Here is a 25030-nt window from a genome sequence, read left to right on the forward strand (position 1 = left end):
AAACAAAGCTTGTAAGAAATGGAGAAGAGAGTTTCCAAAATGCAGAAAGTTACAGAAAATGGAGATTAAAATGCTTCAGAAACCAAATTCTGGAAAGATTTAATGATCGATTCATAGCATCTTTCTGGACTAGCGTGCCACTTTGTCAAATAACCTACACTTTATTGATGATTAAACAGGGCATGCACACTTCTTTTTACTTCATCTGAAAAATAGGCACTCTCTCTACACCTAATTCTCTAAATTCTCAGCGGGTGTAAACTGGAGCAGCTCTGTAAAAGTCAATTGAACATCATTGATTTATACCATCTGAGGATCTGCAATGAGGTACTTAACAGACTTCAGAACTGTGACTGGAGGCTAGCCCAAGAGAAATGAGTTTTAATAAGGAACATAAATCCTTACTCGAGTAGTGTCCCCATGGGTGCTCCACTTGAGGTGCACATGCACCGCTTGAATCCTTGATCAGAGATTTCAAGCTACCAGTGTCCGTCTGGCCCACACATGAGTCTTATGCCTCCTTGTGGCAGACACTGAGGTTATATAGGGGTGCATGGGCAAACCGCCCATGGTTCCTTCTCTACCACTGTAGCCTGAGATGGAACCCTAGTGAGTCTGTCTAGATGTCCTCAGCCTTCTGTTTTCATTGCAGTCAGGTAGTTTATAGTTGTAGGTTGGTGTTTAGTATAGTTAGTTTTAGATGTGAGGATTGTTTTTCCCTCTCTTTTCACTTGGAGAGGTTTGTCTTCTCCTGGCGGGCCAAGCTTCAAACACTCCCTTTCTTCCACCAGAATTAGTACATTTCTGTCTAGTCTTAGCAGAGAGACCAACAATTGAATGCTATGGAGACTAAGGGCATGTCTACATTGCCCGAAAATTCAGACTACAGGGGTGTGAGCTGCAGCATGTACCGCAATGTAAATTGCCGCTGGGGAGGCTGATCGCATGGAGCAGTTTATACCCCCATAGCCCAAATGTCAGGGAAGTGTAGACATGCCCTTAGTTACCCTCTCAGCCCCAGAAATGGTTCTTCCTGAGCAGGCACATTGGTAGGCAGTGTTGGAAAATCTGCACTGCTGCCATTCAAGTGGGACCTGCCCTTGGGATGAGAGAGGATTTTCATCTCCACAACTGCAAATCTGGGATCTAAACTAAAAACAGAGTTCAACATGAAGTCTCACATTGTAAAAAGTCATTTTGTTGGCGGTCTGGTCCTTCCTAAACTGAAAAATGTTTTCAGTTTAATGGTGTTTTGTTCTGCTATGTAATAGCCTCTAATACAAGTTCAGGCTATGTTCTTACATAGCTACTGTGGAAATCAAACAGCGAAGGCAAGTCTGTGACCTGGTTAGAAAGTATGTAAAATGAACAGTAACATATTGGGAAAAGTTCCCAAGACTATTTCTGATTTCACAGAGTGCAGAGCACCTTAGCAGTTAACCGTTCTATTGTGTAGTTTGTCTTTTCCAAGATTAATTTGTGGGAAAGCCTGCCCTTTGCCCACCTGCGGTACAAACAAGAGAATGAATTAAAAGAACTAAGCAGGCAGTCAATTGTGGGATGATAGAGACTTCGTGAGAATGCTCCTCGTAATCTATATTCACATTTTACTGTGCTGACTGACCCAGAATGAAATGAGGCCAATGCCTTTTCTAAAGTGCTATATAGCAAAATAAGTTTTCTCTAACCCATTTCCATCACTGGCTTTGTCATGGTTAGTGGCAAAGGAAAGTGCATGAATTGCAGACACGATTTTCAAGATCACAGAAGAGCATAATAATGTGGCAAACAACTCAGAAGAGGTAGGTTTTCAGAATATAATACACAATAAATCACAATAAAAATGAAGTATCAGAGGGTAGCCGTGTTAGTCTGGATCTGTAAAAGCAGCAAAGAATCCTGTGGCACCTTATAGACTAACAGACGTTTTGGAGCATGAGCTTTCGTGGGTGAATACCCACTTCCTCAGATGCATGTAATGGAAATATCCAGGGGCAGGTATATATATGTGTGCTAGCAAGCAAGCTAGAGATAACGAGGTCAGTTCAATCAGGGAGGATGAGGCCCTGTTCTAGCAGTTGAGGTGTGAAAACCAAGAGAGGAGAAACTGGTTCTGTAATTGGCAAGCCATTCACAGTCTTTGTTCAATCCTGAGCTGATGGTGTCAAATTTGCAGATGAACTGAAGCTCAGCAGTTTCTCTTTGAAGTCTGGTCCTGAAGTTTTTTTGCTGCAGGATGGCCACCTTAAGGTCTGCTATAGTGTGGCCAGGGAGGTTGAAGTGCTCTCCTACAGGTTTTTGTATATTGCCATTCCTAATGTCTGATTTGTCTCCATTTATCCTTTTCCGTAGAGACTGTCCAGTTTGGCCGATGTACATAGCAGAGGGGCATTGCTGGCATATGATGGCGTATATTACATTGGTGGATGTGCAGGTGAATGAACCAGTGATGGTGCGGCTGATCTGGTTAGGTCCTGTGATGGTGTCGCTGGTGTAGATATGTGGGCAGAGTTGGCATCGAGGTTTGTTGCATGGATTGGTTCCTGAGCTAGAGTTATTATGGTGTGGTGTGCAGTTACTGGTGAGAATATGTTTCAGGTTGGCAGGTTGTCTGTGGGCAAGGATTGGCCTGCCACCCAAGGCCTGTGAAAGTGTGGGATTATTGTCCAGGATGGGTTGTAGATCCTTGATGATGCGTTGGAGGGGTTTTAGCTGGAGGCTGTATGTGATGGCCAGTGGAGTCCTGCTGGTTTCTCTCTTGGGTTTGTCTTGCAGTAGGAGGCTTCTGGGTACACGTCTGGCTCTGTTGATCTGTTTCCTTATTTCCTCATGCGGGTATTGTAGTTTTGAGAATGCTTGGTGGAGATTTTGTAGGTGTTGGTCTCTGTCTGAGGGGTTAGAGCAGATGCGGTTGTACCTCAGTGCTTGGCTGTAGACAATGGATCGTGTGATGTGCCCGGGATGGAAGCTGGAGGCATGAAGGTAGGCATAGCGGTCGGTGGGTTTTCGATATAGGGTGGTGTTAATGTGACCATCACTTATTTGCACCGTGGTGTCTGATACTTGACACCATGCAAGGCACTGCATTTAGCCGTATGGAATGGAAATCCATCAACCTCATGAAGAAACTTGCACAAATACAGACAGATATCATCTTCCTTTCCAAATGCAAACGGATGGACATCATACCAAATGGACTAAAGGTAAAAAATCCACTGCTATCTACATACTACACGGACCACAGTGAGAGATTATGTCATACTCTATCAAAAAAACTGAGGAACCACCTGATCAGCATCCTATACAGCAAACAGGAAAACATCAAAAAAGAGCTCTCCAACCTGGAGACTCTCATTAATAACCAAACTTCTATACAAACGGACTTCACTAGAATAAGACAGGAGATCTACATTACTCACTTCACCTCTCTTCAAAGGAAAAAGGACTGTAAGCTGTCTAAACTCCTACCTGCCACATGGGGCCACAATAGTGGTACCCCTAACCCACCCAGCAATATCGTCAATCTATCCAACTACACACTCAGCCCAGAAGAAAAGTCTGTCCTATCTCGGGGACTCTCTTTCTGCCCTGCCACCCGCACCAACATGATACAGTTCTGTGGCAATCTGGAAGCCTACTTTCGCCGTCTCCGACTCAAAGAATACTTCCAGGACAACACTGAACAGTGCACTGATACACGGGTGCCCTCCCACCAACAGCACAAGAAAAAGTACTCCACATGGACTCCTCCTGAGGGTCGAAATGACAGCCTGGACCTATACATTGAATGCTTCCGCCGGCGTGCACAGGCAGAAATCGTGGAACAACAACATCGCTTGCCTCACAACCTAAGCCGTGCAGAACGCAATGCCATCCACAGCCTCAGAAACCACCCTGACATTATCATCAAAGAGGCTGATAAAGGAGGTGCCGTTGTCATCATGAACAGGTCTGACTATCAAAAGGAGGCAGCCAGACAACTCTCCAATACCAAATTCTACAGGCCACTTCCCTCAGATCCCACTGAGGAATACACTAAGAAACTACAGCATCTACTCAGGACACTCCCTACACTAACTCCAGAAGAAATCAACATACCCCTAGAGCCCCGACCAGGGTTATTCTATCTACTACCCAAGATCCACAAACCCGGAAATCCTGGACGCCCCATCATCTCGGGCATTGGCACTCTCACTGAAGGACTGTCTGGATATATGGACTCTCCACTCAGACCCTATGCCACCAGCACTCCCAGCTATCTCCGCGACACCACTGATTTCCTGAGGAAACTACAATGCATTGGTGACCTCCCAGAAAACACCATCCTAGCCACCATGGATGTAGAGGCTCTCTACACAAACATCCCACACACAGATGGAATACAAGCTGTCAGGAACACCATCCCTGATGATGCCACAGCACAACTGGCTGCTGAGCTCTGTGCCTTTATACTTACACACAACTATTTCAAATTTGATGACAATATATATCTCCAGATCAGTGGCACTGCTATGGGCACCCGCATGGCCCCACAATATGCCAATATCTTCATGGCCGACCTGGAACAACGCTTCCTCAGCTCTCGTCCACTCACACCCCTTCTCTATCTACGCTACATTGATGACATCTTCATCATCTGGACCCATGGGAAGGAGACTCTGGAAAAATTCCACCATGATTTCAACAGCTTCCACCCCACCATCAACCTCAGCCTGGACCAATCTACACGGGAGGTCCACTTTCTTGACACCACGGTGCAAATAAGTGATGGTCACATTAACACCACCCTATATCGAAAACCCACCGACCGCTATGCCTACCTTCATGCCTCCAGCTTCCATCCCGGGCACATCACACGATCCATTGTCTACAGCCAAGCACTGAGGTACAACCGCATCTGCTCTAACCCCTCAGACAGAGACCAACACCTACAAAATCTCCACCAAGCATTCTCAAAACTACAATACCCGCATGAGGAAATAAGGAAACAGATCAACAGAGCCAGACGTGTACCCAGAAGCCTCCTACTGCAAGACAAACCCAAGAGAGAAACCAGCAGGACTCCACTGGCCATCACATACAGCCCCCAGCTAAAACCCCTCCAACGCATCATCAAGGATCTACAACCCATCCTGGACAATGATCCCACACTTTCACAGGCCTTGGGTGGCAGGCCAATCCTTGCCCACAGACAACCTGCCAACCTGAAACATATTCTCACCAGTAACTGCACACCACACCATAATAACTCTAGCTCAGGAACCAATCCATGCAACAAACCTCGATGCCAACTCTGCCCACATATCTACACCAGCGACACCATCACAGGACCTAACTAGATCAGCCGCACCATCACTGGTTCATTCACCTGCACATCCACCAATGTAATATACGCCATCATATGCCAGCAATGCCCCTCTGCTATGTACATCGGCCAAACTGGACAGTCTCTACGGAAAAGGATAAATGGAGACAAATCAGACATTAGGAATGGCAATATACAAAAACCTGTAGGAGAGCACTTCAACCTCCCTGGCCACACTATAGCAGACCTTAAGGTGGCCATCCTGCAGCAAAAAAACTTCAGGACCAGACTTCAAAGAGAAACTGCTGAGCTTCAGTTCATCTGCAAATTTGACACCATCAGCTCAGGATTGAACAAAGACTGTGAATGGCTTGCCAATTACAGAACCAGTTTCTCCTCTCTTGGTTTTCACACCTCAACTGCTAGAACAGGGCCTCATCCTCCCTGATTGAACTGACCTCGTTATCTCTAGCTTGCTTGCTAGCACACATATATATACCTGCCCCTGGATATTTCCATTACATGCATCTGAGGAAGTGGGTATTCACCCACGAAAGCTCATGGAATAAAAATGAAATATTTTTCAAGCATACATAAAGTTGCTAAACAGATATTGCAGTCTACATAGCAAAACATGGCCTCTGACTCAGCTCACGGAGTACAATAAATGCAGACTGTACAGGAGTTTTAGCTAAAAAACCCAGTTTTGGAACTGATTTCAAATGTCCAGATGGCAGCAAGAAAAAAACAAATTCTAAGTCATACCATAGATGAGAACTTTGCTCTAGCTGATAGGGCCAGAATAAAGCCACCTAAAACACTCAGGCCTTGCATAGGATCTACACTGAGGTCCACACGCTATAACCCTAATGCTCCTCAAGAACGGTCTTTGTGCTGGCATCAAAACAGTCCACGCAGATGGTTAAACCAGAGAAGCGCTGTTGATATGAGTTTATGCAGAACAAGTGGAGCCAGTATTCAGGGTTGCAACTGATATTCCAGTGAACCATGAGAAGAATAGATGTAATCCTCTTAAATAAAGATGGAAATAGACGTTTATTGCCACTTCTAGTATATATGTATATTTCTAGCACCAGTAAAGATCCAACAGCATTGCAAATATAAGACCTATATTTAAGAAAGGGGAAAAAAGTGACCTTTAAGAAAGGCCTTTTAGTTTGACCTCAACTGTATGCTTAGAACACATTTTGAAAGAGAGTAGTTAAGGATGTAGAGGTAAATGGTAATTCGGATAAAATACAACATAATGTTACAAAAGGTAGATCATGCCAGATCTGTCTGATCATTTTCTTCAAGAAGATAACTGATTTTCTAGATAAAGCAAATGCAGTAGCTTTATTCTATCTGGATTTCAGTAAAGGATTTGATACAGTCCCACATGGGAACTTATTAGTTACATTGGAGAGGAGCGGGATTAAGATGAGAATCAAAAGATGGGTAAGACACTGGTTAAAGAGAGACTTCAATGGTTCAGGTTGAAAGGTGAACTGGCTGGCTGGAGGGAGGTTACTAATGGAGTTCCTCAAGCATCAGTCTTGGGATCATTCTTATTTAACTTTTTCATGAATGACCTTGGCACAAAAAGTAGGAGTGTGCTAATAAAATTTGCAGATGACACAAAGTTGGGAGTTAATGTCAATATGGAGTTGGACCAGAATATCATATAGAGAGATTTGGATGACCTTGAAAACTGGAGTAATAGAAATGCGATTAAATTTGCTCTAAGCTGGGGACTTACCAGAGGAGGAAGCAACAGGAGGAGGAAAAAGACCTGGGTGTATTGATCAATTACAAAATGACTATGAGTCACCAATGTGATGCGGCTGTGTAAAGGGCTAATGTAATCCTAGGCAATCAGATGAACTATTTCTAGCAGAGGTAGTGGAGTGTTACTACCATTATACAAAGGCATGGGTGACACCGCATCTGGACTACTGTTTGCAATTCTCATTGCCCATGTTTAGGAAAGACGAATTCAAACAAACAGGAACAGAGAAGGGCTAGTGGGAGATCAGAGGAATGGAGAACCTATCTTACAAGAGTGACAAAGAGTCCTGTGGTACCTTATAGACTAACAGATGTATTGGAGAATAAGCTTTCGTGGGTGAATACCCACTTCATCAGATGCATGCCATGCTCCAATATGTCTGTTAGTCTATAAGGCGCCACAGGACTCTGTTACTTTTTACAGATCCAGATTAACACGGCTACCCCTCTGATACTATCTTACGAGAGGAGACTTAAGGAGCTTGGCTTATTTAGCCTAACAAAACAAAGGCTGAGGGGAGATATGCTTGCTTTCTATAAATTCATCCAAGGGATAAACATAAGGGAGAGGGAAACATAAGGGAGAGGGAGGAGTTATTTAAGTTAAGGGCCAGTGTTGGCACAAGAACAAAAAGGTATAAACTGACCATCAATAAGTTTAGGCTTGAAATGAGACAAAGGCTACTAACCATCAATGAAGTCCTGGAACAGCGTTCCAAGGGGAGAGTGGGGGCAAAAATCCTAACATGTTTCAAGACTGAGACTGACAAATTTATGAAATGGATGGTATAATGAAGTTGCTTACAATAGCAAATGGCCAATCTGCGACTGCTATTAGCAAATATCTCCAATGGCAGAGATGAGAAACTAGATGGGGAAGACTGAGTTATTACAGAGAATTCTTTCACAGGTGCCTGACTGGTGGGTCCTGACGAAATGGTCAGGGTCTAACTGTAAAAGCAGCAAAGTAACTGATTACCATATTTGCAGTCAGGAATGCATGTCATGCATGTAACCCCCATGTCAGGTTAGCAAATACCCTATTATTGTTTTGTTTTTTGCCTTCCTCTGCAGTGTGGGGCACAGGTCAATTGCTGGTCTGAATTAGAGTAAATGGGAGTTTCTATGTTACTTGAGGTCTTTAGATCAAGATTTGAGAACTTCAGTAACTCAGCCAGAGGTTTTGGGCCCACTACAAGAGTGGGGGGTTAGGTTCTGTGGTCTACAATGTGTAGGAGGTCAGACTAGATGATAACGATGATCTCTTCTGGCCTTAAAGTCTATGAGATCTGTCACTATGCACCATCTGGATGTTAAGGGCAGGTGCCTTTGGTGAGGAAAGAGGAATGACTAGAACCAATTTAATATGGCTACATCCACTCCTGGTAGGTCTTGTAGGTGAGTCAGCACCACCTTATGATTAGCAGTGTCAAAGGTCATTGCCAGAATGTGAAATATAAGCATAATGCTTTTCCCCCTATCCATAGCCATAACAAGATGAACTACTAGTGGCACTTCTATGCCATAATTTATATTAAAATCTCACTGGGAAGGGTCTAGTATATTCATGGTGACCTGCTCAAGAAGTGAATGATGGACAAAGGAAGGCAAGTTGTCACAATCATTGGCACTGAGTGATGCTTCTTTAAGAATCAGCTGAAATATCATGACCAACAAGGTGGCCAGTAGATTGCCGTCTGGGCAAGGAACTGATGCCCCTTGATGAAGAGTGGGATAAGGGGCTCTCCCACTTGTTTTCACCAGGGAAGAGGCACAAGGTCAGTTCTGCATTTAATGGGCCAGATTTCCCTTAGTGCTTTCAAACTTCTATTTGCGTGCAACTGGGTCACCCTTTATCACAGATGGCAGCAATAAGCCAGTTATTAGCCTGCTCACTATTCAGAACACTTCTGCTAGTCAAAATTTTGCCAACTGTGTAGTGGAGAAGATTCTTTGTCATCCTCTTCACAGATGTGACACTGTCAGCTGGATTCAGAGTCAGTTTTATGTCACCAGCTTTCCATTCTTCTGTCTTCCTGCTTCACTTCACATACCTCATTTGGGGATAAAAGCAGAGGTTAAGGCACAAGACAGGGAGTCAGGAGAGCTAGGCTCTATTCTTAGCTATAATTCTTCTGTGATCTTAGGCAAATCAATTTTCTGTGTCTTGGTTTATCCCTCTGTAAAAAGAGAACATTAATACCCAGTCTTATGGTGTGTGTGCACGGCATGTGCAAGACAAAGATTAAATTAACTTTTTCCTGTGGCGAGAAACTAGGCTAGAAAAATGCTACGTCAGTGCAAGTTATTAAATACAACACTTTGTTTCTAGAATTCTAGACTCTCATTCAGTAAAATGGCCACAAATTTAGTTTGTGATATAGGGGCTGAAATTAGGACCAGATTTCATGAAAATCAAGCTCCAAGATGGTTCATGGAACATTCTGAATCTTAAAAAAAAAAACAAAAACTGAAAATCACAGGTGAAAGTGTTTTGTTCATCTTCATCACAAACCTGATTTTGAAAGCATTTTACAAGAAACAGCAGTTATAGCAAAACCATACAATGGGGTCTGAAAATCTCGGAAACCATACAATGGGGTCTGAAAATCTGGGAAAAATTCATGCTCCAAATCAAGTTCCACAAAATGCAAATTCAGATTTTTAGAAAAATGATAGAAATGACTGTTTAGAGATGTAAAAGCACTTCTCATCCATTTCTGCTCTCTCTTCTTCCCTTCTCGAGCTCACCTTTCACTGCATTATCACTTCTTCACTCTCTCCTCTGCACATATTATACTCATTCATTTGCTACTGGTAGCAGCCACAATATGCTAGGTAGTGTACAAACAGAAAAGAAACCACAATTCCTGGCCCAAAATGATCACACTCTTCCACATAATTTTATAAATTACGCTCCTCCCATCCTGCACCAGAGCACTTCTTATACTCCATTTGTGATTCACCCCAATAGGAGGACGGCTTTAATTCCAAACAGGTGCTGCAGAGGGGCCCTGCTGGCCCTTGAAGGAACAGGCAGAACAGTTGCTGCTTCCATTCCTGTTCAGTGACATGCACTTTTTTTTTTTTTTAGCAGTGTTAGCTTTGTACAGCCTGCCTCCTGGCAGAAGGGAGGTTGCCGCTCCCGCTCTTGGTTGACCAAGGCCTCAACTGAATGTCACCCTCAGTGTTCATCAAATGGAAAAGGTGAAACTTTTGTGCTGAAGTAAATGCTATTTTCACATTTCCTGGTGGAGCCTACAAGCAACAAAAAAATAAAAACAAAAACTGAAAACCTATAATAAAAGCAGTGGAGTGACCAGAATGGTCAGTTCCAGATAACAGCCTTGCCAACCTGGAGCCATGAAAAAAAACAAACCACCTTTGCCAATTGTCATTTCTAGTGAGACGCTAATTTCAAATTCTGCTGTATGGTTGCTTGGTGGAAAACTGCTTTGTAAGAGCAAAGGTCCACGTTCTCTGACACTTATCTTTTAGCATTGATTTATGAGAATATCATCTCTTCCTCTGGTGGCCTGGAGACTTCTCTCTAAAACATACAGTGAAAACCAATATAATTGTTAATTATTTGAAAAGTCAGGCAAGTTTGACCTATTGCTACTTAATTTAAGGATTTGTCCAGGAAGAGAAGTCAGTATCTGCTACAGTATATTGCCTCAGACACCTATTACTGACAATAATGTGGAAAGTGAACTTCCTGAAAGGCGAATGTTAGCAGTGGAACTGAGTATTCTCCCATAACAAGGAGTTACTTACAGTATAGCCCAGTGGGAGATGTGTCAGTACTTAAGATGACATTCTACCCTCCTCCTCCCCCAAGTTTCAAAACTACTCTCTCTGCCCTCCTTAACATACAAAACCACATCAATGCATTAAAAAAATATGTCCCACTAACATGAGATTTAAAATTCATAAGTTAGAAGAATCTAACATAAGTTAGAAGAATCTTAACAGGTTATCCAGTCCACTTTTCCCCCACCCTGTACTATGCCAATGGGCCCATATTAATTAATTGGAAAGTCTACTCCGCAAAGTAAAACTGCAGGAAACCTGGCCAGGAATTCATGGAGGGAAATTTTGATAAGGGATCCTTAGGTCAGAGGTCAGTCCTGCTTACAGTCCGCCAAAACGTAAGGGTAGAACGTCTTTCAGATGTAACGTACAACACATTTGGCATTGTAACCGACAGGAATTTATCATCAAAAGGCAAAACTGATGCATGTGAGGTGGGGAGCTGTGTGAGTTTTTTGTGTTCATTGGCCATTTGAAAGATCTGTATTTTTATTTGGTATTAGCTCCCTGATATAACTTATGATAGTTATTATTCCTGCCTGCAACCAGCATGTGGAAAAATTGATCCCAGGCCAGTAACAGCTTTTCTAGACACAAAAATATTATTGCTTAATATATTTTGGACTATTTCTAATTGCCACAGAGCCACAAAAGTTTCAGATCAAAAAAAGCCTATAGTTTATCTAGCCCTTCCCCCTGACCATGCAAGAATATTTCATACAGCAAATTTTCTAGAGCACTGAGCACCCATGGAATCACAATAAAACAAAATATTTGAATGCCAGTGTGACAGAATCACTATGGAAAACACATCTGAGATCACTGCAAGACTCAGTTCCATGCTTTGCACTGAAATATTTAAACAAAACCTTATTCTGAGCAAACTGCATTTGCCTGATAATGTTACTACACTTGGCAACCTCACACATTCCATAGCACTCAAAATTCTATCAGTAGAATCATAAATACTTAAATCTTCCACAAGAGTATGTACTTTTGCGGGGGGTGGGGATAGTAATCTTCTCCGACATTGTTTATAAACATAGTCCTTTATTACTGATCTCTGGGCCAGGCTTTAGAATATGCACAACCCTCAAACCTAACAAAAAATTTCCTTCTCCTCCTCCACAAATCCTGGTGAGAAAAGGAAGAACATGATACAGACTTTATTTACAGCTCTGGACAACCACCTGCCATTTCTGGCTCTGACTGCTGAATAGTTTCTGCCGGGCAATGACACAGATGGCCTTTCTACTGAGATTTCCAAGGGAGAGCAACACGGCTGTTAATTAATAAAATAGCTAAAGTTTGGCTGCAGGCTGCTTGCAATAATGAGCAGAGTTGCTATTATAATGATGGTTGCTTTTCAAGTCACTAAGCCCCCTAAGAGAAAGAGAACTGTTGCAAACAAGGTAATAGTAGATAAGAGAATTGAGTCCTAATAGCTCTGAAAGAGATCTCTCTCTCTCAGATCGCAAAATAAAAATTTCAGAATTGCTCTTCTCTCCAAAGGCTAAAAATTTGTTTATTTGTCTGACTGGGTTGTCTGACTCCACTACCTATAGAACAATGCTATCACAGTTCCATTTAGTTGGCAGCACTGAAATTAATGCTGCAGAAATAGTTTCCTATTTAAAGCAGATACTACATACTTAACATATAGACACCAGTGGCCAGTGAAGTCAGTAGCCAGTGAACACATGCTGAGGAAAAGACCAATAGAGCTTAGCTGAATTCTCAAAAAGTTTGGTTTTGTAAAATAATTTGCACCTTGCTTCCCTCCGATCCACTCAAAATGCTTCTGCTAAGATCACTTCCTAGCCCATCCTTCTGACCGTGTCACTATTGCTTTGAATCCTTCCACTGGCTTCTATTGTCCACTGCATCAGCTACAAACATCTGATCTTTACCTTTAAGGCCATTCAAAACTCTGCCTGTCCACGCTTGTTTGCCCTTGTGTCTTATCTTGTCACACCCTGTCCTTCCAGCAATACCAGCCTCTATCACCATTTTGTCTACTTCTTCCATAAAAATCTCGACGCTTTCTTCCATTCTTTCCAAACAAGTGCATAAAGAAACTTGTTTGCCTTCAGATACCTCCTCATCACCCATGCCTGTCTTGATGCCTATGGGAAACCACTAAAAGATAATGGCAAGGAAGATGACCATTAGATATTTCTGCTCTTTATTTTATTTGGCCAATATATAGACATGTCCCTACTGGTTTTCCCTCCCCAGTTTGTACCCATTGCTTGTTATGCCCACCTTGTTGCATCTTGTCTTAACTAGACTGTAAGTTCTTTGGGGCATGGATCATCTTTTACTTTGTGTTTCTACAGCGTCTAGCACCATAGGCTCCAAATCCTGACTGGTGTCTCTGGGTGCCACCGTAATGCAAATTAATCATAATAACCATATTAAAAAAGGCTGCTAATGAGCACTAAGTTACAAATTAAGGACTCGTCTCTCAAGTTAAGTATCAAAGTTCCATTGCATCACATTTTTAATTATAATGTATTGACACATTAGCCATTATATAACAAAGCTAAAGGTACAACTTCGAATGAATGCAGAATCTTTTACCTTTTCCTTCTGAAAAATAGTATTACTGTAAACAAGAAAATTTTTTAGTTTTCACCAGTTCCTTGAGTGCCAGCCAGAGAGTGGCTGTGGTCCTCCTTTCCAGCATGTGGAGAGAGAAATTCAGAGCCTTGAGCCTTAAGTGTTAGATAATCCTACCTCTTACTATAATTTCTTTTCTATTCTGTATGCTTTTTTCAGTTCCACTGATGGATCTGGGTAGAGGCGTGAGAAGAGATGGATAACACCTAGATAGATCATACAGTTACAAGCTAGAACTTCTATATGGAGCTACAAATGCAAAATTGGTTCATATATAGTAATATTTCTAATGTCATATCCGGTCCTATTTAAATGTCTCAAATGATGAGGCTTTCACCACTTCCTTTAGGAAACGATTCCACAGTCTAATAGATCTTATTGTCAAAACTTTCTTAATATTCATTTAAATGTTTTTTTCTACATTATTTCCCACCACTCTTAGTTATAGCCCATAGTTCTATCCTCAAACTAATCCCTCTCCTTGCCCGGTGTTTACATCCTTTTAATATATGTAGCTTCATTTCCCTCTGGCATAAGGAGGCATTAGAAAAATACACTTAGTTAAAATTAAAATTGTCACACAAACCAACGAAAGCCAGATCATTCTGAGATAAATAGGATTATAGCAGCTAGAAATGAAAAAGATCAATTAGATCACTGAGTCTGCCCCCAATACAGGATGTTTCACAGAAAACTGATGCACTACACATGATCTAAGCCAAAAAGCAAAGAATAAGCTTATATGCCTTCCTTAATTTTGCATTTCCTGGCTTTTGTACAATTTGTATTCTACACAAGATTAACATATTTGTGCCTATATGTGTGTGAATTTTTATTGCTCATCAGCCTAAGTCGTTTTCCCTTCTCTCCCTCAAACAGGTTGTGTATTATGGTAACCTATCTCCACAGTTTGAGGATGCTGAACAGGGCCTCTCTCAAGTACCTGTCAAATAGTCCCTAATTTTTGCCAGAATCATGTAAGGTTCCACATTCTGAGCCGAAACGGTAATGTGGTTTTGTTTGTCTGCAGTCAGGTAGAATTGTACTAATGCTGCAATCCAACCTCATTTGAGCTGCACTTTCCCCCAAAACACATGGGATTTGCGAGCTGGAAGAATATTTAATATTTTTGTTTACTAGCAGTGTAACTGCCAGACACTAATGAATCTCGATTTCTAATAACAGCCACGCCTATGACATGAGTTATTCCTACAACATATTGTAGTTATTCCTACAAACACCATTCCAGGGGAGCAGGAGACAGATGGTCCAAATGAAACAGCAATAAGGCCTTCAAAATCTTTGACTTTGAACTCAGTTATTTTATGGGATTTTATAGTCTGATATGCATATTTCAAAATTCAGAAGGAGATGGCAACTTTGCTTTTTATCTTAGCCTAGAGGGCTGCCACTGAGCACTCAAAGCTCCTACTTCCAGAATATTTTGAAGTGTGGAATACGTGAATGATTCAGCACAGAATCATTGAGGAAGGCTGGATTAGTAGTTAAGGTAGATGACTAGGACATCTGGGTTCTTCTCATGACCAAGATATAATAAACTTTCCATGTGACCTTGGACAAACTGCTTACTCCCTCCATGCCTCAGTCTTCTCTTCTTTAAATTGGGACTAACACCATCTCACTTATATGTGATGCTTAAATTAATTGATGTTTGTAAACACTTTGAGATACTTGGATGAAAAGTGCTATGGAAGTATCTACCTAACTATGCATTTCTAAAACTGTGTTATCAATGTGCACAAAGAAAAAAAAGCACTTTTTTTTTTTTAACTGAAAGCGTTATACTATTCATTTCCTCAGTGAATCTGCCATTGCTTAACAAGACTTTGTCCCCTTTGACTTTGCTGGAGAAAATTTTGCCACATTCTGCAGTAGCCATTTTTGCAGGAAGGGCTTATTTAAATGGATAGGTCTTGTGGTGCAAGGGTTTAGTACTAGAGACCTTTGGAAATCTATTATCATCTAGAAAATCAGAGCAATTATTTCTGTTTTCTGAATTTTCCCACTTCCAAAGCAGTTTATTTGGCTCTGCCTTAATCAATCTGTTGAACTGAGTTCGAAGGGAAGATGATAGGTGAAAACTGAACAAGAACATAGAATTGTTTTATGCATAAAGATTCTTCTCTGGTATTGTATGTTTACCTTTTTCTTGAGGCACTAGTCTTTTTTTCCCTTGTAATGCAAATTTTTAAATAAAATGTTGAAAAAAATGTCAATCCATAAGGATGGCCATACTAGGTCGGACCAATTGTCCATCTAGCCCAGCATCCTGTATCTGACAGTGGCCAGCGCCAGATGCTTCAGAAGGAATGAACAGTCCAGTGAAGTTTCGAGTGATTTATCCTCTGTCATCCAGTTCCAGCTTCTAGCTATTGGAGATTTAGGGACATCCAGAGCATGGGGTTGCATCCCTGCCCATCTTGGCGAATAACCATGGATGGACCTACCCTCCATGAACTTATCTAATTCTTTTTTGAACCTTGTTATACTGTTGACCTTCACAACATCCCACGACAATGAGCTCCACAGGAAGTTGGCTGTGCTGTGCAAAGGAGTACTTCCTTATGTCTGTTTTAAACCTGCTGCCTATTAATTTCATCCGATGAAAAATTTCTTGTGTTATGTGAAAGGGTAAACAACAGTTTCCTACTCACTTTCTCCACACTATTCATGAACTTATAGATCTCTATCATATGCCTCCTTAATTGTCTCTTTTCTAAGATAAACACTCCTGGTCTTTTAAATCGATTGGTTTTAAATCTATGGAAGCTAATCCAGATACTTATTAATTTTTGGTGCCCTTCTCTGTATCCTGTCCAATTCTCCTATTATCTTTTTTGAGATGAGGCAACCAGAGCAGCAACCAATATTGAAGAGAAGAGGGTACCACGAATTTATAAAGAGGCTTATGATGTTTTCTGTCTTATTATCTATTCCTTTCCTAATGGTTCCTAACGGTGTCAGTTTTTTTGACTGCTGCTGCACATTGAGTGGATTTTTCAGAGAACAATGACTCCAAGATCTCTTTCTTGAGTGGTAACAGTTAATTTAAACCCCATCATTTTATATGTATAGTTGGGATTATGTTTTCCAGTGTGTATTACTTTGTACTTAACATTGAATTTCATCTGCCATTTTGTTGCCCAGTCACCCAGTTTTGTGAGATCCCTTTGTATTCTCTTCACAGTCAGCTTTGGACTTAACTAATTTGAGTAATTTAGTATCATCTACAAATTTTGCCTCCTCATCCTTCACCACCTTTAACAGATCATTTATGAATATGTTGACCACCACAAGTTCCAGGACAGATCCTTGGGGGATCCTGCTATTTTCCTTTCTCCATTTTGAAAACTCACCATTTATTCCCACCCTTTGTTTTCTATCTTTTAGCCATATAATGATCCAGGGACAGGACCTTCCCTTTTATCCTAGGACTGATTAGTTTGCTTAACATAAGAACATAAAATCAGAATGGTCATACTGGGTCAAACCAATGGTCCATCTAGCCCAATAGCTTGTCTTCCGAATCGACCAATGCCAGGTGCTTTGGGGGATAGCTCAGTGGTTTGAGCATTGGTCTGTTAAACCCAAGGTTGTGAGTTCAGTCCTTGAGGGGGCTACTTAGGGATCTGGGGCAAAATCAGTACGTGGTCCTGCTAGAGAAGGCTGGACTCGATGACCTTTCAGGGTCCCTTCCAGCTCTGTGAGATCGGTACATCTCTATATTAGAGGGAATGAACAGAACAAATAATCATCAAATGATCCATTCCCAGTTTCTGGCAAACAGAAGTATGGTGTTGCATCCCTGCCCATCCTGGCTATTAGCTATTTATGGACCTATTCAAGCTGACAAGTACCAGTCTTATTAATCTCTCCTCATACAGAAGCTGTTTCATAGCCCTCATCATTTTTGCTGCCCTCCTCTGTACCTTTTCCAATTCCAATACATCTTTTTTGAGATGGGGTGACCAGGTCTGCACACAGTATTCAAGGTGTGGTTATACCATGGATTTATATAGAGGCAATATGATGTTTTCAGTCTTGTTATCTATCCCTTTCCTAATGATTCCCAGCATTCTGTTAGCTTTTTTGACTGCTGCTGCATGTTAACAGCCTTTGGTGAGGGACTCTGTTAAAGGCTTTCCGAAAGTACACTATATTGACTGGATCACCCTTGCCCCCAATTCTTATTGACTTCCTCAAAGAATTCTAATTGATTGGTGAGGGCATGATTTCCCTTTACAAAAGCTGTGTTGACTCTTCCCCAACATATCTACATTTTCCTTCTCTGTGACTTCTGGGTAAAACAAAAAGCGGGGATCTGTAAAAAGTGTAATGATTCTTAAATATTCAGCATAAGTACCAAGACACTGCTTCAAAAATACCAGACATTTATATATCAGATAGCTGAGTAAAGGAGTGAGCTACCCTAGGTTTGAGTAGACTGAAATAAAAAATCGTAATTCAAGGAGAAATGTTCTTGCAATAGAATTTCCTTAATTCTAGATTCAGTACAAATAAAAGGTTAATCTAGGAGAAAGTAGGCCTTTCTTGACTTTGTAGCAACCTCTCTTGCAAGACAGAAAGTAAGAGATATTGAGTTGAGTCCTTGTCGACTGCTGAAAAATAAATATAAAGTTTCTAGCCTTTCTAACTTACTTTTTTATTTAAATACCAAGCTTCTCATACCAGCTTTATGATACTCTCTGATGCTGTTAAGTGATTTAGGATGCTTTAAAAGTCTACCAAAATGTACCTGGAAAATTATTTATCTGTGGAAGAACGATGAGGTTCAAATATTCATGTTGGCTTGTTCTTAGAAAATTGGATGTAATATATATTCATAGTTAAGGTTTGTAGCTTACCCTCCTCTCTTCCCAGGAGTGATAGCTAGGAAACCACTCAAAATGTAGAAAATTCGACTACTGTACTTGGGGAGCATTCCCAACTCTGAATGAAAATACATATACCTTGAAGAAAGCATCCTTCTGTTATCTCTTAAATTTTTCCACCCCTTGATTTAATTTAAACAAAGGTATGCCAGAAGAGGCCAGGCACTAGAATAATATTCTTCTGTTCTTTTACAGAAGATTGCAATAGCTGCTATCTTAAATTATGATAAACTTTAGTTGAGGAATGCAATGGAAAAAGATCTGACATAGATGTGGCAAAAGGGTTTTTTCAGAGCTTATCGTTATAGGAAGTTTCTTTTATTTTCAGCAATAGAGAGAAACCGTGGAGCTCGGACTGTCTGACAAAGGGATATAAGTGCTTCAAGTTCATTTGTCCTCAAGGTTATTGCTAGAAATACATGCCAAAATTCCAAATGATTTTTACTGTCTCTTTTTCCAGGGTACTGGTTCAAACATCCACCAGTTTTTGTAAGATGAATGTACTAATTCTGATGTCATGAATCCTGATGAGGGGTGAACAGTTTGTAACCAGCTCTTGGAAGAATCTGAGGTGAACTGGTATAGGTTTCATAGATTTGTGTGAATTACTTCAATTATCAAGCTGCACAACATCCCGGCACTTGGGGACATCCTAAAAGGACAGCATAAATTATCATCATTCACTGAAGAAGCCCTTCCTGAAGAGGTACTCTTAGCCCTTGATACAAACAGTTGAAATGTGTACAACAGACTAGGCACCAGGAGAGATTTTTGTCTTGACCACAAGGTGCTTATGAGAGGCTCCAGGTATCCAGGTGATAATACAGAATCTCAGAAGAATCTCACTGGGAAGAACTCTCAGGACTGGCAACACATCTATGCAGAAGGAATAATCAAGCTGAAAGTCTCCTTTAAAAGTATTTTTTTTAGGATGCTGAAAATCGTTATCTGGTCTTCTGCTGGGAGGTGATATTGAGCTAAGTTCTGAATTGTTTAATATTCTTATATAAATCATGTCTTGAGACAGAAAAAAGTTCCCTATTAGTATGCAAAAAAAATCCACCCTACGTGTCATGTAGAATGATTTCTGTCTGTGATAAGTGCACGACATACAGACAAACAATTTACCTCTTCACTATCTTAGCTGACTGAGAACCTCATTAAAAATACTAATTCGTGTTGTAATTATCTGTGGATTAGGATTCACACAATCCTGTTTAGACCACACAAGCAGACACTTCCACTGAACAGCTCATCAGCTCAGCGATTTAAAGACTACTACAAACTGGGTATTTAAAGTCCATTCCAGAGTTACAAAACCAGTCTTTGCTGTGTATTATCTCAGCAGAAAAGTTTTATCTGGTATAATTGTTATTATTTAAAAATACACAATACTGTACAATTAATTCTTCCTTCTTTTCCTGCCTGATCTCTTTTCCAGCTACTAGTTATTACCTACCAATGATCACCTATAAATGCCACCGTTCATTTTGTAGTTCCATTATAAACTATAATTCACAGCAGTGATTTTTTTCAGACTTTTCTTCTTGGAAAGAAAGTACTGGTTAGCTCTGGAACAAAATCACTTTGGGTTACAATTTCACAAACTAAACAGTGCTGGGACTGGTCAGTATTTGAATAGGAGAAATCTCAGAAAAACCCAGATGCTACAAGTAGCAGCACTGGTGATTCTGTAGATGTCACTTTCCCCTTTGAGTAAGCACTTAACGAATGCCCAAATATGCTATGGGCTGTGTGTGAAGGGAGGGGTCACAGACTGCTAGAGGTGACGATTTCAGATGAGATGCAAAACTGAGATGCTGACCACTTGCAGTCATGAAAGAGCCCATTTTCATAAGGTTGCAACCTTTTCATAAGGTTATAGCTTTCGAACCAAATTCCAGTTTGATGGGCTGCAAGGGACCACCTACCTAAACTTTCAAGTGGAGAAGATATTCTTCACTTTCTGTCCCAATCTGCTGTGTAGCATAGTGTGTAACACTTAAATATCTGCCTCATTCCTCCCAGAGGCAGCTACATTTCAGTGATGCTTAAAATGCACAGCAGCACTCAGAGGGCAGGCTGTATCACAGACCCACTGGATGCAGCTCCCAGCCCACGCCAGGGAAAGCACCCCCACTCATAATATATGGAGATATTTCCCTCTCTCATAGAACTGGAAGGGACCTTGAAAGGTCATTGAGTCCAGCCCCTTGCCTTCACTAGCAGGACTGAGTACCATCTCTGACAGATTTTTGCCCCAGATCCCTAAATGATCCCCTTAAGGATTGAACTCACAACCCTGGGTTTAGCAGGCCAATGCTCAAACCACTGAGCTATCCCTCCCCCATATAAATCTGTTGAGGCAAATTGAGATAGAGGGGGGATCTCTTAACATACCAGGCAAGAAGGAGGGAGTGCTCTCCCTTTACTTTTATCAGTACTAGGCATAGAAGAGAGGGGAGTCTCCCCCCTACTTTTAGCAGAAGAGGGGGAGCTGCACTCCAGCAGCACCCCCCCCTTTTTCTTATTCACTGCATTTGTACCCCCCTGGATGGTGACAAGATGATTTTTAATGTTGACCACCATACATCTCTTTTTATTAAGTGAATAAAACTGAAGGGAAGATGTATGTACAGCAGAAGTACAATAGGCTAGTATACTGTTTATACATATATCTCTCCAAAATGAAAAAAAACTATGTCCTAATTATCCCTTATCTTCCACTCCCCCACATACACTTCTCAAGGCCCCATTCAGAGATTTTTTAAAAAGTATATTGGAACCAAAATTGTTCTGGATTTGAGAAACAGTTCTATAATCCTTGAGTCATTTTGCCAGCTACTGATTAAAGCTTTCAAATATGTACAGATTTATACCCCTAGGTTTTGCTGTTGCTTAGCCAAGCTATACAGATATTTAGGTCTTTCAGCTCAGATACCTAGTACAGGATGTGGCATAAGAACCTGACCAGAATAGAACAGATTTTTAAGCATTCCTCACCTTCCTCAACTTTAAAAGAAAACTCACTTTAATTGCCCTAGGGACTCTGCCATTTCTCATTAAACACCACAACTTCTATACTTCTTGCGATGTGTTTAAAGAATTGATGTGCAAAAGTTTAGTTGCACAAACTACAAGCTGTACAACTTATAATTACTGAGATCTGAAGGAGACGAGCATCTGTGGACAGCCTCTCTGAAACTTCACGGTAAACACTGCTTGATCTAATTAGGAATCAGTCAACATCTCTATGGCAATTACTGCAGAAAGTAATTATGACATGACCAGTCTTCCTTTAGATGGAGGAGCAACAGAAAATGATAGGAAACAGAACTCGGCCAGGAGCTAATAAAACAGCCTTTCACACAGGCAAGGGAAGCGTATGTTTACAGGAGAAAAAGATACAATTGTGGAAGAAGACTGGAAGAGGAGGAAGTAGTAGCATATGATTTAAAGAATCAGTTTACACAACCTGTAATAAATGAGTCCTAGACCCATCATGATAAAGCACAAGTTATGCTTGTAAACAATGTCTATTACAGGGGTCGACAACCTTTCGGAAGTGCTGTGCCAAGACTTCATTTATTCACTCTCATTTAAGGTTGTGTGTGTCAGTAATACATTTTAACGTTTCTAGAAGGTCTCTTTTCTATAAGTCTATAACATATAACTAAACTATTGTTGTATGTAAAGTAAATAAGGTTTTTAAAATGTTTAAGAAACTTCATTTAAAATTAAATTAAAATGCAGAGCCCCCTGGACCGATGACCAGGACCCGGGCAGTGTGAGTGCCACTGAAAATCAGCTCGTGTGCCGCCTTTGGCACGCATGCCATAGGTTGCCTACCCCTGGTCTATTATTATCTACTATAGGCAAAGATCCTAGCTGCTATGTTATGCTTTGGGGCTGACGTACTGCCACATATCTGGAATCAAGTGATACTATATGATAATTCATTAGCTATCCTACATTTATTAATGTTATTAATTAATTTTTTCAACATAATTTAAAGCACTGACAATATTTTCACGTTCCCAAAGGAGTGTGGTCTTGTGGATAGAGTAGAGAGAACAGGGAATCACTACTCACTGATTCTACTCACAGACTGACCGAAGACTTGTGTGACTTTAGTAAAATCATGTAACCTTTTTGCCTCAGTTTACTAAGCTGTATAATTATTAATGCTCAATTCTATAGTGACCTAAATATAGAAAACACTTCATAAAACAATGAATAAGATCGGTACAGTATTTGTTTATGTAACAAGGATGGTATGAGTCTTTAATTAATCTTTGTAAAATGCTTTAAGATCCTTAAATAGATGGTATTACAGATGTATAAAGTATTTTTAATTACAATGATTTTGCAAAGAGGTGTGAATATGTTATTATAATTATTTTTCCCACACAGATTTATATGTAGCAAGATTTGGGCAGAACAAAATTAAATCTCTTTTTTTCTGCAGTGCAAATTAATTATTTGAATTATATACCAACATTAGGAATATTGTCACTCATTTTTAAAATAGACAGTAAATTACATAGAAAAATTAAGTAGTCTAAAAGTCAATTCTGTAACCTACCATTATCAATAAAAAGAGTCCTATAAAAAGTGGAAACTAGGTCAAATTAAAAAGGATGAATATAAACAAACACAAGAATGTAGGGACAAAATTAGAAAGGCCAAGTCACAAAACAAGATCAAACTAGCTAGGGACATAAAAGGTAACAAGAAAACATTCTACAAATACATTAGAAGCAAGAGGAAGACCAAGGACAGGATAGGTCCATTACTCAATGAGGGGCAAAAAAATAACAAAACATGTTGAAATGGCAGAGGTGCTTAGTGACTTATTTGTTTTGGTTTTCACCAAGAAGGTTGGTGGTGATTGGGCATCTAACATAGTGAATACCAGTGAAAATGAGGTAGGATCAGAAGTTGTTAAAATAGGAAAAGAATAAGTTAAAAATTACTTAGATAAATTAGATGTTTTCAAGTCACCAGGGCCTGATGAAATGCATTCTACAATACTCAAGACATTGACTGAGGAGATATCTGAGCCATTATCGATTATCTTTGAAAAGTCATGGAAGATGGGAGAGATTCTAGAAGAGTGGAAAAGGGCAATATAGTGCCCATCTATAAAAAGTGAAATAAGGACAATCTGGGGAATTACAGACCAGTCAGCTTAACTTCAGTACCCAGAGCAAATAATTAAGCAATCAATTTGCAAATATCTAGAAGATAAGATGATAAATAACAGTGAACATGGATTTGTCAAGAACAAATCATGTCAAACTAAACTGATAGCTTTCTTTGACAGGGTAACAAACCTTGTGGATGAGGGGGGAAGAGACCAATGTGGTATATCTTGACTTTAGTAAAGCTTTTGATACTGTCTAGCATGAGGGCTATGCGGCCTCAGGCATTCATCCAGAGGCTGATGGACTGGGCCACCCGCTGGCTGAGGCCCAAGATGCAAACAGTGGGGGAAATAATGAACAGCTGAGTCCTAGAACAATTGCTACAGGGCCTCCCCAAGAATATCTGAGTCTGGGTCAGCCAAGTACAGTTGATGCAGCAGCCAAGCTGACCGAGGAATACATGAAGTCAGACGTCCCCTGAAGGGAGAGCCGACCCTATAAAGACAGAGTGGGGGAAGAAACCGAGGGAACCCCTCCCTGGGAAAATCCCAGAGAGGAAGAAGGAGGAACCTCGAGAAGCTCCCAGTAGAGCTGGCATGACCGTTTGCTGGCAGTGCAGGCAGCCAGGACAAAAAAGGGAGATTGCATATGGGAGTGTGACAGGGTGCTAGCTAAGGAACTCTGAGCCAGGCCTCTGTCACGCCAGCTCCATTCAAGAAAGGGGAATTGGACCTGGCTGAGTAAGCCCAGGCCTGAGTGGCAAACTGGGAACAGCTGCTGGCTTCATTAGCCGGGACTACATAAAGGCTGGCAGGAAGGAAGCCAGGGAGAGAGAGGAAAGGGAGAAGCCAGAGAGTTAGAGGGAGCTCTTCTCTGCTGAGTGCAGGAGTTAGCAGTCCCACAGACTGTGTTACAGAAGCTGTTTGTAGCTAGAAGGTGGTGGGAAATTATACTGTAAATAAAGAACATGAGTAATTGCACCAACACAGCAGTCTAGCTGGTTTGCGAGTACAGCAGGGGCAGAACCGAGGGGGGACCAGCTGCACCCTGTTACAGGGAGCCAAATCAAGATTGCCTGGGCAATCTTATTTATGGCATTCCCTAACTTTTGAGTGCTTGTCTTTTCCACCTTAATGATCTTTTAAGTTTTATTGTTTATGATTTACTGTACATAGTACTGTTAACATACAGTAAATATGGTGTTTGCCATAATTCAAAATAAAACAGACTCAGAGAACTTACAAAAACACTAGACAGTTGAGGTGTGGGAGAGTGTAGACACATCTTCACACCACTTCAATTACTTGAGCAATAACTCTGTGAGGTAAGTATTTATCCCCATTTCATATATGGGAACACCGAGGAAGAGAAGCTTTAAGTGACTTTGCCAAAGGCCCTAGAAGCAGTTAGAAACAGAGCAAGTACTAGAACTCAGGAATTCT

General features: G+C 40.8%; 1 protein-coding gene across 1 annotated transcript in view; it reads right to left on the reverse strand.

The window, feature by feature from the left end:
- LOC115645073 (trafficking protein particle complex subunit 9-like) overlaps positions 1-13018 on the reverse strand; it is a 33690-nt gene extending 20672 nt beyond the window's left edge. The window contains exons 1-2 of the mRNA XM_030549474.1: positions 12817-13018; positions 6724-6771 (exon numbers count right to left, since the gene is read on the reverse strand). Of these exons, the coding sequence (XP_030405334.1) occupies positions 6724-6771; positions 12817-13018 (250 nt within the window). The remainder of the gene's footprint in view (positions 1-6723; positions 6772-12816) is intronic.
- Positions 13019-25030: the final 12012 nt, after the last annotated feature.

Source organism: Gopherus evgoodei, chromosome 2 (assembly GCF_007399415.2).
Source record: "Gopherus evgoodei ecotype Sinaloan lineage chromosome 2, rGopEvg1_v1.p, whole genome shotgun sequence".
Classification (NCBI taxonomy): domain Eukaryota; kingdom Metazoa; phylum Chordata; order Testudines; family Testudinidae; genus Gopherus; species Gopherus evgoodei.